Source organism: Paroedura picta, chromosome 15 (assembly GCF_049243985.1).
Source record: "Paroedura picta isolate Pp20150507F chromosome 15, Ppicta_v3.0, whole genome shotgun sequence".
In the NCBI taxonomy this organism is placed as follows: Eukaryota; Metazoa; Chordata; class Lepidosauria; order Squamata; family Gekkonidae; genus Paroedura; species Paroedura picta.
Genome location: NC_135383.1, coordinates 20,061,173 through 20,076,704, shown reverse-complemented (window position 1 = coordinate 20,076,704; position 15,532 = coordinate 20,061,173). Strand labels below are relative to the sequence as shown.

Here is a 15,532-nt window from a genome sequence, read left to right as displayed (position 1 = left end):
TCTGCCATGAAAACGCTGGAGGGCGTCACTCCAAGGGTCAGACATGACTCGGTGCTTGCACAGGGGATACCTTTACCTTATGTATACATTATATTTTGGAATGACAGTCCCTAGGCCTGGGGCCAGTGTTCTCAGACTGCAATGACATCTCTGAATAGAATCAGGATCCCATGAGCCCAGATGAACCATGCTGGGTGTGGAATAACAGTCCCCCCCCCCCCACACACACACAGTATGATGGTTTTTGGTGCCATGGAATGATATTGCCTAGAATTCTTATATTTCTCCCAGGAACTGTTATTCCACTCTGGGGGCTGCCATTACAGAGCACATTCATCTGGATTAAGGAACCATCATTCCAGTCCCAGGATACTTATGCTACTCCTAGGGGTTATCATTGCACTTCCAGAGCAGTTTATTTGGACTCAGGGACCCTCATACCATTAAAGGGGCTATCATTCCAGTCTCAGAGGCCAATTCCAGTCCCAAGAACTGCCATTCCACTAGTCAGGGGGTCAGTCCAGGCCCTGATTAATTTATCTTAGTGCAGGGACCACTCCGGAGACTGAGGAAGTGTGCATGCACACAAAGGTTCACACCTTGAATAAATCTCTGTTGGTGCCATTTGTATTGAAATAGTGGCTGCGGTTGTTTCCTGTATAGCTTTGGTTCAGGCACCAGGCCTGTCCTTTTCTAGCAGGCCGCAAAAGAAGACCTTACTTTGTGTGCTAAGTAAAGGTATCCCCTGTGCAAGCACCGGGTCATGTCTGACCCTTGGGGTGACGCCCTCTAGCATTTTCTTGGCAGACTCAATACGGGGTGGTTTGCCAGTGCCTTCCCCAGTCATTACCGTTTACCCCCCAGCAAGCTGGGTACTCATTTTACCGACCTCGGAAGGATGGAAGGCTGAGTCAACCTTGAGCCGGCTGCTGGGATCGAACTTCCAATCTCATGGTCAGAGCTTCAGACAGCATGTCACTGCCTTACCACTCTGCGCCACAAGAGGCTCTTGTGGTGTAAGTAGACCTCCCTAAATGCCTAGCCTTGAATGACCCTTGAGAAGCTAAGGATCTCTAATAAGGTAACAAGTTGCAGATGTTCCCAATTACTGTTCAGAGAAATGGGCTTTCAGCTAGGAGTCAACATTCTACCCTTGACCTAGGATTGGCTTCTTCCTGTGTCTCCTACCCAGATGCCAGTAATTCTATTGGCTCATTAATAAATTGGCAAATACCCTTGATTGGCTTATGTGTTTAGAATCCCAGGTGGGGGGAAGCTATAAAGAACTTGATTTGTAACGCCATCTTGTCAGACCTTTGAAAACTTTTGAACTTCTGTCTGTACCTGTCTTGCACCTGCAACCTGCACTATGGACTCTGAAATACTACCTAACTTTGCCATTCTGTCTGCTTTAGTGAGTATACTGTGCTAGTGAGAGATACTTCAGAATGTTCTTATTTTTTTCACTGCTTAGTATAACAATTTATGTACACCTTCATAAACATAAATTTTAGAACCCTTTTGACTGATTCTTGAACAAGCAAAGTTGCAAACCTGTGCCTTGCCTTACTCATGTTACCCTAAAACAAAATCAGAGTCCAGTGGCACGTTTAAGACCAACAAAGATTTATTCAAGGTGTGAGCTTTCGAATGCAAACACTCTTCCTCAGACTATGTTTATGTATAGTGTGGTCATAGTCTGAGGAAGAGTGCTTGCACTCGAAAGCTCACGCCTTGAATAAATCTTTGTGGGCCTAAAGGTGCCACTGGACTCTGATTTTGTTTTGTTGTGCTGCTTCAGACCAACACGGCTACCCACTTGAATCATGTTACCCTACCAACCTTTTGTTTTGTGGCTTCTTGGCTCTGGATTGAGTCAAGACTCCTAAGTCCCAACAGGCTTCCAGACTGCCTTGGGAATCATTCAGCGGCGGTAGCAGTCCTACCTTGAAGGAAGGTTGCCATATCCCTGGTTTTGTAATTCTGTTTTGACCCTCTCATGGACACCCCCTTAGCTGAAGTCTGGGGACTTGGCCTTGGCTGACTGGGGTATGACCACATGGTGGCTGAGCTGTGGGATATGCTTGGCTTGCTTTAAGTCTCTTTTATTATTATTATTATTATTATTATTATTAGATTTATAGCCCGCCACTCCCTTGCGGCTCGTGGCGGGTAACAATATCGCAATTCCCCATTAAAACCCCATAAAACAATAATAACATTGCCAACTTGAACTTTGTACAAATCAATAGCTGTATACAACAGTGGTTTGTTATTTTGGATTAGCCAGTCAGGATGGCTGAGAGTTTTGACCCCAAGTGTGAAGCTCTGCAGACTATGAATAAGTAGAATTTGGCAGAGGATACTGTCCAGATACCATTGCATATGGAGGAACTGACTGCTACATCCCATTCCTGGCCTACAGAGGCCGAAAAGGCTCTCCTGCAGGCCATCATAATGCCAGGTGGGATCCAGGTGTTAGTTTAGAAAGAGCTCCACCATTTCAGGATTTGAGACAGGTGGGCACTGACTTTACCTGGGACTTTTGCCCAGTTGCGTCAGCATGTTTGCAGAGGTAAGAGGCCAGTAGACCTAACACACCTGTAGATGCACTTTCTCTGCAATTTCATGTTCCTGAGCTGTATTACATAACTCTCTTGAGGCCTTTGGTGTCTGGTGTATTGTCTGACATGATAGGACAACTACCCAGGCAAGATGCCGCGAACTATGAGAAGTACAAGATTTTGGTTTTTCAGAGATTTGTTTGTGACGGGTGTGACTTACAGACGTGCTTTTCAGGAAGTAGATGGTATCTTATGGCTTTCTAACCTTCCAGGGGTTGCGGCTAAAATGCAACACAATCTTGAGTACTCGAGAAAGTCAAGGAGTTTGAAGGACTGAAGCAACTAGTCCTGCTAGAACAGTTCTGGAAACTCCTGCCTGCTGAGCTAGCTGCCCTAGTGCAGATCAACATCCTCAAACTTTGGATGAGGCAGCTGCTTTGGCAAATTTAAAGTAAACAAAGCTCATCTACAGCATAAGATGGTAGCCAGCAATGGTGCCAGCTCTTGAAAAATCGCCTACTGGTCCTGCTTCGAGGAGTGCCAGGAAGCCCTCTGCTGGCAGAAATGTGAGTAAACCAAAGACTTTTTCTCCTGCGTCTCAGAAAGGTGTTGTTTAAAAAGCTGGAAGGCAGAGATTAAACTTTGTTTGGCCCCTTCCTCCGGCCTGTTTTTTTACTGTCATAAAGCAGGAAGTAAGAAGCAGAAACAGAACCGGCTGATTCTGCAATGGATCCGCATGAAAACTGGCAATGTTCAGATACAACTCCGAAAGAAGGTACTGGAGAGAGACCAAGCTAGGCCTGCAAAGAGAAGCCCTTGTGGCCCACCTTGTCCTGCATCGAGACCGCAGATGGCCCTTTGCTACCAATGTGTCACAACTAGGGGTGAGCGCTTCGGCATGGTTCAGCCACCTCTGTGATCACCAAAGCCCGAGGCAGCCAGCATGTATAGGAGGGGCGATGCTGGTGTTGGTGCGCCAGCCGGCACCTGCATGCAGGAACATGCCTGTGTCTGTGCCTGTGCGTGGCCACCAGCTGGCGTGCCACCGCCGCCCCTCTGCGCCATGAGCTGCATCGGGCTTCGGTGATTGCTGAGGCGGCCGAACTACGCACCCCTAGTCACAACCCTGTTGCCAAAGTTGGCTCATGTCTTGCATATTTTCTTTTATAAACCTTTAGTTTCAAACAGGGTTTTGTGGAAGGATTAAAGCTGAATATTTGGGGGGGGGGGGACAAAAACCAACTACACTATAGGTCGGGGTAGTCAACCTGTGGCCCTCCAGATGTCCATGGACTACAATTCCCATGAGCAGCTGCTGGCAGGGACTCATGGGAATCGTAGTCCATGAACATCTGGAGGACCACAGGTCTACTACCCCTGCTATAGGTAATGTGGTTCACATAGATTTGGACCGAATCTAAAGCAGCCACTCTTCTTCTCCTTGCACATGCCTAGCTCAGAGGCACTGTTTGCTAAAGTCCTGGCAGAACTCTAGCCCTCTTCTGAGTTCTAAAGACACACAATTTCTCTGGATTTTACAACTACCAAAGTCTTGAAAAATGAGTTTTTAAAAATTATCTTTTTTACAACCTAGAATATTGAAACTCAGTTCATGTACAAAGCTCTCCAGAAAGGCTGAAGTGTGTCCAAGGCCATTTAGTGGTGATAAGCAGCAAACAGCCCACTTTGGCCACAACACAGATAGGGCTCCCTCAAGCCACTCTGGTGCCAAGAGCAGGAAGGAGTAGAAGGATGATGGGGCAGAGTCTCCTCTTTGCGTGCCTTTCCAGGGAATGAAGAGATTTGCTCTGAGGACCGCCATCCTGATCCCTTCCCTCTATGCTTTCTTAGTAACAGACTCCTTACGTCCATGTAGAGGTCAGTAGTGACCAACAGAGTCTGGATTAGTGGTGAGAGAACCTTGAACACACAGCTGGGCGATGCAGTATTAACTTTGCTCCTCAAAGCTGCTTCCTCTGAGCAAGTGAGACGGAGAGGGACTTTTCGGGTGAGCCAACTGTAGAAGAGAGAAGGAAAGGTTTCACTTTTCAATTGATAGATTGATATGGCAAGCAGTTGGAGTTGGCAGCAGTGACACCTCTACGAAGGACAGGCTAGGCTGCTGCAATGCCAAGACAGGGTCCACAAACTGTATCTTGTACCAGCCAAAATTTGTAATGACCACTGATACCCCCCCCAAACTGATAAACATCATAGGGTTGCCATGAGCCAAATGTGACCTGACAGTAGCCTCTACCTTTAGCCATTAACATCACCGGTGGCATGCTCCTGTCTTCAGAGAGTAGACCAACCTTTCTCGACTTTTTTACCATTGAGAAACTCCTGAAACATTCTTCAGGCTTTGAGAAACCCCAGAAGTGGTGTGATCATGCAGAATACGGTTGGGAAGCAGAGCTGTGTACTCGCCCACCTGAGGCCCCTCCCTACCCCCTCCAGGCCCATCATTGGCCATTTTGGGAGGGTGGTGTGGGTCAACATGATCATATGACCATATGTGATCATATCCTTCAATAAATGTTTAACAAAATTTTAAAAAATATATTAAAAAGTCAATTAACTCCCACCCCTTCCAGAAACCCTTCAAGGGCCACCACAAAACCCTGGTTGAGAAAGCCTGGGATAGACAGTTCAGTACTGGAGAAGGGGTATGGAATTATGAAACCGACACGCACAAATTCATCTCGGTTCTATATGGCCACACTTGAGTGGTCAGGCTCACGCCTTTCACATCATCTCTTGCCTGATTCCTTTTCACTGGAGATACTGGGGATCGAACTAGGGATCTTTTGCATGCAAAGCAGATGCGCTATTTTTGCACATAACACAACCGAGGAGGCGGTCCAATAGCTGCCAGGTAAGTAATGACAAACCAAATTTTAAAAGTCTTCATCTGCTTGCAGAATACAACTGTAGAGGGAGACAAACTAATCATCCTGGGGATGGAATTCTGCAGTATCAGGGCCACAACTGAGGAAATACCCCTTTCTCAAGTGGCCATCTGTTTCACTGCAAATGGTGTGGGGTGCCTGGGGCAGGGCCTCCCAAACTTGACTGCAGCAGATGGGTCAGGTGGAAGAGGCGTGTTACTGAAGCAATGTTAGAAGCTAGAATTGGCTCTCCGGCAGTAACTGGAATCCAGTATAATAGTTTCAAGAGGGCAAACACATTTTTGCAAGATATGAGGGTGGGGCAGTAGTGTGGCCAGGTTGGCCCCCCAGAGACCCCCTGCCCCGAGGCCTTGCAGAAGGACTGTCTGTCAGAGCAGGTGGCCTCAAGCTAGACTGACCTGCGGTCTGACTCAGCATAGAAATGTTTTGTAAGTTCACAGAAGAAAGGGCCATGGCTAAGGAGCAGAGCACTTGGCTTTGCATGCAGACAAAATTGGAAGGGTGCAGAGGAGGACAATGAGGATGATCCAGGGCTTTGGGGACCAAGCCCTATGAGGAAAGGCCGAAGGACTTGGGAAAGTTCAGCCTGGAGAAGAGGAAATTGAGTGGGGACAGGACTGCTCTCTTTAAGTGTTTGAAAGACTGTCACTTGGAGGAGGGCCGGGAGCTGTTTCTGTTGGGGGCAGAGGACAGGATCCGCAGCAGAGGGTTTAATCTACATTTTAGGGGATTGTATTTTACTTATCTTGTAACCTGCCACGAGCTGGCTTTGCCGAGAGTGGCGGGCAATAAATTCAAATAAGAAGAAGAAGAACAGTACTGGAATATCAGGAAGATATTTTTAGTCAGAGTAATTCAGCAGTAAAACAGGCTGCCTCAGGAGGTGGTGAGCTCCCCCTCACTGGCACTCTTCAAACACCAGCTGAACAGAATCTTATCATGGATGCTTTAGGCTGATCCTGCTTTGAGCAGGGGGGTTGGGCTAGATGGTCTTTATGCCCCTTCCAAATCTATGATTCTGTCTCCCTCTGGCTATGTCCTAGAGAGCGGTTGCTAGGCCAAGTAATTGATACTGGGCATGATGGATCAAGTCTTCATGGGTTCATCTTTTACCTCTGGATGCATGCATTGGGGGAGGTTTGCAAATGCCCCAATCAACTGCACAATTTAAGGTGCAGGGGTAGGGGGACTCTGCCTTGCCTGAAATTTGCGACGAAGTGCCTGGGTCATGAGCGGGGTCAGTCCTGTGCCAGTTTCAAGGTTCTCTTTGTGGATTAAAGGAGTTCCACCTGGGCTCCTGCAAGAGACATAAGAGTAAATCATAGAATCATAGAATTGGAAGGGGCCATACAGGCCATCTAGTCCAACCCCCTGCTCAACGCAGGATCAGCCGTAAGCATCCTAAAGCATCCAAGAAAAGTGGAGTGCAAAGGTAAACCTCCATTACTAGAGAGTATTCACTTTCATCTGTGCGCTCCCCCCCCACAAATAAAAAAAAGAAAATTTACCTCCTGATAGCGACCCTTCTTAGATGTTTTCGGAAATCTAAGCCACTTCTGCTAGGGGTGCTAGAGGAAAAAGAAGGAGCAAACAATCGGGGTTTGAGATATAGGCATACTGTTAAATGTAAGTGAGTGTACAAGTATTAGTAACTCAGACATCTATGAAATCAGAGGGAGTAGCAGAATCCTCACCTTGAACCGTTTGCAGTGCCATTAGGTTGTGCTGCACCTTTGGATTTAAGACTAATGCTCTGCAAATCTGAGATGGTGATTAACGCCTTCCGTTTCTGCAAAGGTGATCTCTTCAGAACATTAAAAAAAGAAAGAATAAAATTATATAGTTGGTAGCTCTATAGTTCTGGCACGTTATGTTCCAAAACCGAAACCATTCCAATAACATCTTCTGCCCCAAAGTTCATTCATATGTTATGTAGAAATTAACTTCCATGTATTGTTTACGTTCCATGACCCTCAGTGGAGGCCAGTGTACAAATATATCAAAAATAAATAAATACAAGGAACTGCCTAAGATACTTTGAAACTTTTTTCACTCTTAGGAGCTAGAAACGTTATTTTTCATAGGGAAATCTGGAAGCTTTGAACAATGTCATACAGACAAAAGTTTTCATACCTTTGGAATCCACAAACTTGAAAAGAAATTTATTCAGCCATTTAGCATGAGTTTAAGTTAATCAAGGAAAGGGTGAAGGAGATGCTTGCAAACAGAAGTCTAGAATGCTTCCCCATTTCTTCATTGATACATATTTCCATCTAAACTCTAAGCTTCCCACAATGACTGACAGCTACTTGAGCTTACTCTGCCTGGAGTGGCAATTTCGGGTCAGTAAAAAAACGAAACATTGTAACCCGACACAAGCCGGTTAGGGAGTGGCGGTGAAATAAATATAATATGAAGAATAATAAGAATAATAAAAACACAAACCACCAACCAACCGCTTGAGATCTAGAATTGTTGCTTTTGCTTGCCCTTCCATAATCTGTCTTCAAAAGGTTACATGACTTGGAAAGCAGGTACTGTGATTTTGGGGGAATCCTGCCATACACGTACGCATAAGAAATAGCTCATTTTAGTTGCATTTTTGTTCTCTAAGCTGAAGCTTCTACTGTACCTTGTATGGAATTTTGTTCTTGTACAGGGCAGTTAATGGAACCAGGAAGTAATCATACCAGACGACTCTCAAAATAATTGTCTGTACATAGAATCATAGAATAATAGAAGTGGAAGGTACCTCATGGGTCATCTAGTCCAATCCCCAGCACTATGCAGGACACTCACATCCCTATCGCTCATCTACATAGCCACACAGTCTTCCTTACTGTTACTTGCATCACTGTGTTGCCACCAGGTTTGCTACACCAAGTTCTGTGTCCTGATTTGCAGCTGCAGAGGAGCTCAAGGGATTCTTTGGTTTCTGCTCCACATCACTCACTCAGCCCAAAGTATTTTAATATTAACTGTATTTGCATACCTTTTCTATTTTCAGGCAGCTTTGTGTCTTCTTCAGTTTCACGCTGAGGAGATCCTTGAGGGTTATTTGCCTAGGGATGTCTGTCTTCAACGAAGCATCCTGAACCAAAATAAGGAAGGGGAGAGGGAACAAGAAAGGAGTTTATGGTTTTATGAAGATGGAGGCTAGGGTATGGCTGACTGCTCTAAATTACTGGCTTAGAGTATCCTTTTTCCCTCGTGGCCTTGCCCTAATAACAAGTGAGGATGGTTACCAATCTTTATGGCAACGAAATGTGAGATCTAAAATTGCACTCTGAGGATTCTCTCCTGAGCCCTGCTATGGGATATGGTCAGGCCAAAGAAGCCGTTAAGCAGAGATTAACTAACCTAGAACACCAAGAAGATCTAGCTAATAACCCGTCTTTCATTATCAGCGAACCCAATAGATATTCGTCCTTCCCTGTGACATACCTAGCCAAACTTGAAGTACCTAGTCATAGGAGGGCCTTCACTTTAGCACACTGTAACGTCCTTCCTTCAGCTGTAATAGATGGAAGATATAGAAAAATACCCTATGCCGAAAGCTAATGCCCCTGTGGCTCTGGACATATAGAAGACGTGGAACATATCCTCCAATGTCGATACTATACTGACATCCAAATTAGTGTAATTCTACCACTGTTAGGCAGATTTCCAGGACGTTCAGAACAATTTTACATTTCTTTGCTGCTTACAGATATAGATAATGACACAGCCTATAGTATTGCCATGTTCTGTGCAGCATTGATGAAAATTCACAATAGAATGGTCTGTATCAAGTGAACTGGACAGCTGTGTTTATATACATTCTTACTGCATGTTTAATTTTGTATTGCTATATTTTAGGATGCTTTAAATTCTGATTTTAATAGATGTATCATATCACCTTATGCTGGTCTATGATCGTAATAAATAAATAACTATACTAACTAACAAAGGAGTTACAGTCACTTTGGCAGAGTTCAGATCTCTAAGGTCATGCTGAACTCTATAGTTAGGATTGAACCTCATTGGCAGAGAAGAATTTCACGGGATTGTGCTTTATTTGATTTGCACATGGAAGAATACACTTTGTGACTTAGTCCCCTTTTGATTTTATCTGCCATGTTCGTTGATATTAACTTGGCATAACCCTACAAGTTTTGATTGTTATTTCTGTAAAGGGGTGAGTGTGTATGTGTGTGTTAAGAAAAGGGTATTCAGAATGCCCTGCCCTCACAAAAACACTGAGAAACATTCCAGAGTTCTACATCTCACCCAGTAACCCTACAGCACTTTGATGATTCTCTCAAGACTTCTTAATTCTAAAGTTGCCATGGTAACACTGTATGTGACTGCAAGTTGTGGCAAATGCTAATTATGGTAGCTTAAAAAAAACAAAGAGAACTTGGGCAAAATCACATCAAAATGGCTTCTATATGGTTAGCAGCAACAACTTGTAAAGACAAACAAGGTGGGTCGTGGGACAGAGCAACAACAAAGCTCAAGCCAAAGAAAAAAATTAGGGAACCAAACAAGGCTCTTTGAGCAAACTCCAAAAACATATCAATTGAGAATACAACAATAAAGAATATCCAGCAGTAGAGAATAGAACACAATGAAAGAGTTTCTCCCATGCTAGACAGCTAGTAAGCCAAAGGAAGCAATAAAGATATGGACAACTAGATCACTGTATTAGCTTTTTAGCATGGAATAAACTCTTTTCTTTGTGTTCTGTTGCCTACTGTTGGCCCTACTGTTGCTTTAGGGCCAGCTCAATGCCAGTCAGAGGGGGATTTTCATTCAATGAAAAGAATGGCAGCCCAATTTCTGCGTAAGTCAAAGTGATCCTGTATTCCAGTTTCACTGGCTACCAATTTGAATTTCAGGTCCAATTTGCAACGCTGGCCTGGGCCATTAAAGTTTTGAATAGTTTAGTCCCAGGACACCTGAAGGGTCTCCTTTTCCAATAGGTTCCTACCTAGACTCCAAAGTCTTGGGATGAGGCCGGCTACGTGTGCTGTTGTGTGCCAATAGACATCTGGTGCATTATTGCACATAACTGGGCATTGGTAACAGCAGCAAGAGCATCATGTACCTTCTGCAAGAAGATGTGACTAGCACCCTAGTTTCTCAGATTGAAGAAGATGGTAAAACTAAGCAAATCAATCTGATCCTTGTTGCTTGTGTGATATTTTAACGTGATTCTGTCAGTTTCCTCCTTCCTTATTGCTGGCATACTGTTAAGTTAGTAGCTTACGATTATATAGCTTACGATTATACTGTCAAAAAGCAGTATTTAAATATTTTAATAAAGCCAGGATCTGCTATGACGCTTGCCGGAGAACAGTAGAGCAGTCACAATCCCTTAATCTAAGCCTACCTCACAGTGTTGGTGTGTGAATAAAACAGGAGGGAGAGGATATTATGCACACCCATCATCAAAGCTCCTCGAAGGGGTTGTGGACTAGCAATCAAATAGATTATAGGAAGATTTTAATGTAAACAGGCCCTCTATCTTCAGACGCAGTATATTCCTGAAAAGCAGACTGCCTTTTCCCCACAGCCCTCATGTGCTTCTAAAACACAGAATACTTGTCCAGATGGATCTCTGACCAAACAATCACATCACCTGTTTCTTAGCACCATCAGTTTTGCTGAGACAGAGAGGCACTGGAGGAGGTGGCAAAGGAGGAGGTGGTGGTGGTGGTGGTGGTGGCGGCGGCAGCGGCGGCAGCACAGGTGGCATCAGAGCTTGAGATGCTTGAGTGGCATGTTGGCACTGGCCATCCTCCAATGTCTGACAAGATGTTTTTTCTAAGGAAACAACAGTCCCCTTCTGTTGAGCCAAAAAAGGGAGAACAGACTGCATTCATACCATGGGGGAGAAATCTTGTGATCTACCAACTCAGCCTATTTAGAACTGTCAATAAGAAGATTTAGAATCATAGAATCAGAGTTGGAAGGGGCCATACAGGCCATCTAGTCCAACCCCCTGCTCAATGCAGGATTAGCCCTAAGCATCCTAAAGCATCCAAGAAATGCTGTTGAATGAAATCTCTTTATTGAAGGCAATAGTGAACAGAGAGCAAGGTCCTTCCTTACTAGAGACGAAGGGCAAGCTTACCACAATAACTTATGTTTTCCCTGAGAGCCCTCCAACCAGTCTGAAAATAGGTGCTCTGAACAGGGTACCAGGTATGAAACTTTCCCAGGGCAAGGTTTCCTATGCAAAGGGCACACTGGAAGCTAGACACTTAGCCTATGGATATACAAAGCAGAGCAATCAAAAACACTCTGGGAAAAGAGACCTGCCTCCCTGCCTGGGCCTCTAGAAAAATACTGCGCAATGGAAGAGGGCCTGGCTCCTCTTCACAATAGAAAGAAATTGAGAATGCATCTGAGTTAGAAAACACAAACACTTTGCAATGAGCAATCTACCTGGACTATTGATTGTAGCATAGCAAATTTTGTTTCTAGCTTTTCCAGTCGTTCCTTAAGTGCATTTAACTCCTCCAAGGACTCATGTGGTTGAAATACTGCATTCTTGATGACTCGAAAAAACTGAGGGAACTGCAGAAGAAAGAAAGAAAGCTGGTCTCCTTTAGAAGTGGGTACAAGATCAATCCATACTGCAGCTCCCTGCAAGAAGAAACTGACCATCAATGGTCAAATGTTGCATTTTAAACTCTATAACAAATCAGGGCAATAGTTTGGGGATGGGGAGGAAAACTCAAGAAGCCAATTTATTTATCTAACTTACAAGCTCTTACCTGGGTAACGCTGTTCTGGCACCAGCAGTACCAACAGAGCACTGTTGTGACCAAAGGCTTCACTACTTTTGTAATGTTAGGAAGAGTCAAAACCCAGGAACTGAAAGGCCTACTTTGGTTCAAGGCTGGAACTGGAAGCCTGCTGGATACAAAACCAAACAAATGTTAATGTCTGAATGCAATTTCACGCCTGTTCTCTTAAAGCCTATTTAAAACTAGAAACACTTCTATTCCAGGAGTCATCCATGTGTATTCTTCTTTTAGGAGCTAAAAGGTGAAGGTATAACCTTACTCCCCAAAAATGAAAAAGAGAAATAAACTTAATGACATTTTGAATCAAGAACCAAAAAGGTGAAAAAAATACAAATATGCAGCCTAATAGTACAATGACAACACATAGAAGGTTTAATCTATGGATTCTTCTGTACATCTGACTCCCTTCTGATTTTCTTGGGTGTTGATTCACAAGCACTGGGGGAGGAGAGGGTGTTGTTTAACCACCACAACCCAATCATTGAAAAGCAGGCTGGAAGTGGGTGGGAGAAGGCGGGACAAAGAAAACTTAGGAGGAGCTTTACTTAAAACACAGCCTTAAAAGTTAGAGACCATTCAAAGCAAATGACAAGTTACAAGGTAAGAGGCAACAGATTCCTCCAATGTTATTCTGTCATTTGCTTAGCCCAGGGGTAGTCAAACTGCGGCCCTCCAGATGTCCATGGACCACAATTCACAGAAGCCCCTGCCAGCGAATGCTGGCAGGGGCTTCTGGGTATTGTAGTCCATGGACATCTGGACGGCTGCAGTTTGACTAATGCTGTGAAAAGTACATTAATACAAATGTTAATCAAGACTGGGTCTACTTACTTGGGAGGGAGAATGCTTGAGCACTGAGGCAAGATACTTTCCTGCTTTTTGAACCTGAATGTCACACAGGCCCTTGGTTTTCTGCGTCGCTGTTTATATTTGGCCATTTCTCCCCCAACTTTGGGTGGAAGTTAATCAGGAAGCCTGCTATAAAAATAATTTTTAAGCATATGAAGACATACTTTCCAGCAGTGTGTTTTGACAATTACCTATTGTAAGGCATACATTTCTGCCTTCCTATTTCAGCATATGTTATCCTTAATTTAAACAAAAAAAAACACTAACTAGTTTAAGTTAAATAGCTTCAGCAACATTTGGGGAGTGAGAGTAAGGGAGCTATTGAAAAGAAGAAAATACTAGCAGCCAAAATACTGAAGTAACTGGAGAGAAGCATGGAGAGAAGAAGGTCTAATATATTAACTAGTTACTGAGAAGTAACTGAAAACAATAATGGCTTTAAAATAGATGAAATTAGATAGGTTCAGAGAGAAAGTAACAAGTAAATAAATAACAGACCCTCCTCATAAAGATGAACATTATTTTTAAGGAAAGAATTGAGAAGATATCATAGGGCTAGAAAATGTGCAAGACAGGCAGCCAAAATGATCAAAGGGTTGGGCCATCTTCCATACAAAGAAAGAGTAAATTATTTGGGACTTCTCAGTCCAGAAAAAAATAACCAAGGGGAAGGGGATGATAGCAGAGCTCAGATAACTGAGGCGGATATGGGTGTCCAGATGGTCTCTGATAGCTAAGGGACACCCAACCAGAAGAAGAGCCAAAAGGAGCGTCAACGGAAGTGACTAAAACATTCCCCAAAAGCCTGCTCTGAGGATACTAACTACTCCCAAGGGAGTAGAACACTGGAGAATACTTGTCATTGTGAATAATAAATGTTTAATACATGAAAAAAGCATAAGAATTAATCACAGTAGATCTACTCTACAGGATGGAAATATTCAACCCCTAGGAAGCCTCACTGCATCCTACGGCACAAACCTAAGCAGATCTACTCCCTTCTAAATCCACTCCAGCTTGCAGGGGAAAAGAGATCAGAACAAAATTTGATACCAGTGGCACCATGAAGACCATCAAAGTTTAATTCTGGGTATATATCAAGCCCATGGTACAAAATAATTTTAAAAGACCATTCTAAAGTACTCTATTTAGTAAACATCAGAACACAATCGTAGAATGGCACTAACATATTTACAATTCAAAAAAATGTCAGCCATGTTTTCTGGGCTTTATTTCCAAACATCCATGGCTCAGCATCGCTGTATATGTGGCAATTTAATTCTGGAAGACTTTCCCTATTATGCCTTGGCATGCCCCTTGTAATCAGAACCTAGGGAAAAATTCCTTGTCAATTCACATTTTATTTCTGATTCTGACAAACTCACCTCTCTATTTACCAAATATTGATTCTTCTGCCTAGTACAGGATAGCATTTTTCACTCTGGCTGCCAGGAGGTTTCAAGCTAAAGCACTTTTACCAGAGCATCCATCTTGATACATTAATTTTATATATCTTATTGTGACACATTATTTTATCTTTTACTTGCCCTCATGTGCTAGCTGGAAAAATAATGTTTTACTTCTGTATTTCACTGTCTAAATCAGGCTTTCTCAACTTTTTTTTATCATTGCAAACCCCTGAAACATTCCTCTGGCTTCAAGAAACCCTAAAAGTGGCACAATCATGCAGAACCTGGTTGGGAAGGATAGCTGTTTACATGCCCACCCAGGGCTCCTCTACTTCCTGCCTCCTCCAGGCTCATCATTGGCCATTTTGGGAAAGGGTGGGTCGGCATTACCATATATGGTCATACCTCCAATAAATATTTAAGCATTTTAAAAAATATATTAAAAACCACTTCACTCCCACCCACTCAAGTAACCCTTCCAGGGTCATCAAGAAACCCCAGGGTTTCACAAAATCATGTTTGAGAAAATCTGGTCTAAATTTTGTTTTGTAAAGTCCTTTGGCCATGTACAATACAACAAATATTTATCTACCTCTCTCTAGCCAGAATTAAACTTTGTCAGCCCTCAAGATGCTCCTGGACAAAAACTTTATTCTATTGCTTCAGACCAACACGGCTACCCACCTGCATCTACAAAAAGGACCCTCCGTCTCCCTGGGCCAGGCTGCATCCGCTCAGCATCTTCCCTTTTCCACACCCCACAGTTCAAACTGAGATCCTGCCTCCTCCAGAGCCAATCACAGCTCGACAAAAGAGAAAGCCAATCAAAACACGTTTCTCTTTGCCCCGAAAGAAGCTGGACGCCAAATTATGTAATGCAACATACGATTGGTCGCATCTCAAGCTAATTAGCATTCCAACGCTAAGCAACGGCCAATCACAACCAAAAGCTGGAAGGGGCGGTCCCACTACAAAAAAAAAGCGGAGGAGAACCAGGAGCTCAA

At 43.7% G+C, this 15,532-nt stretch overlaps 1 protein-coding gene across 7 annotated transcripts; it reads right to left on the bottom strand.

The window, feature by feature from the left end:
* Nucleotides 1-4,114: 4,114 nt before the first annotated feature.
* PRR11 (proline rich 11) lies at nucleotides 4,115-15,530 on the bottom strand. 7 transcript variants are annotated; one of them, XM_077311184.1, is made up of 10 exons: nucleotides 15,213-15,530; nucleotides 13,102-13,248; nucleotides 12,238-12,379; nucleotides 11,906-12,037; nucleotides 11,097-11,303; nucleotides 8,466-8,564; nucleotides 7,168-7,277; nucleotides 6,982-7,041; nucleotides 6,674-6,770; nucleotides 4,347-4,581 (listed from the first exon to the last, which is right to left on the bottom strand). In XM_077311184.1, exons 2-10 carry the CDS (start codon nucleotides 13,206-13,208, stop codon nucleotides 4,513-4,515), a joined length of 1,023 nt encoding a protein of 340 aa, XP_077167299.1. In that variant the 5' UTR covers nucleotides 13,209-13,248; nucleotides 15,213-15,530; the 3' UTR covers nucleotides 4,347-4,512. The 7 variants fall into 7 exon arrangements, with proteins under 7 accessions (XP_077167294.1, XP_077167297.1, XP_077167296.1 ...); XM_077311185.1 differs by having other exon boundaries at nucleotides 12,238-12,376; XM_077311179.1 differs by lacking the exon at nucleotides 6,674-6,770 and having other exon boundaries at nucleotides 4,115-4,581.
* Nucleotides 15,531-15,532: the final 2 nt, after the last annotated feature.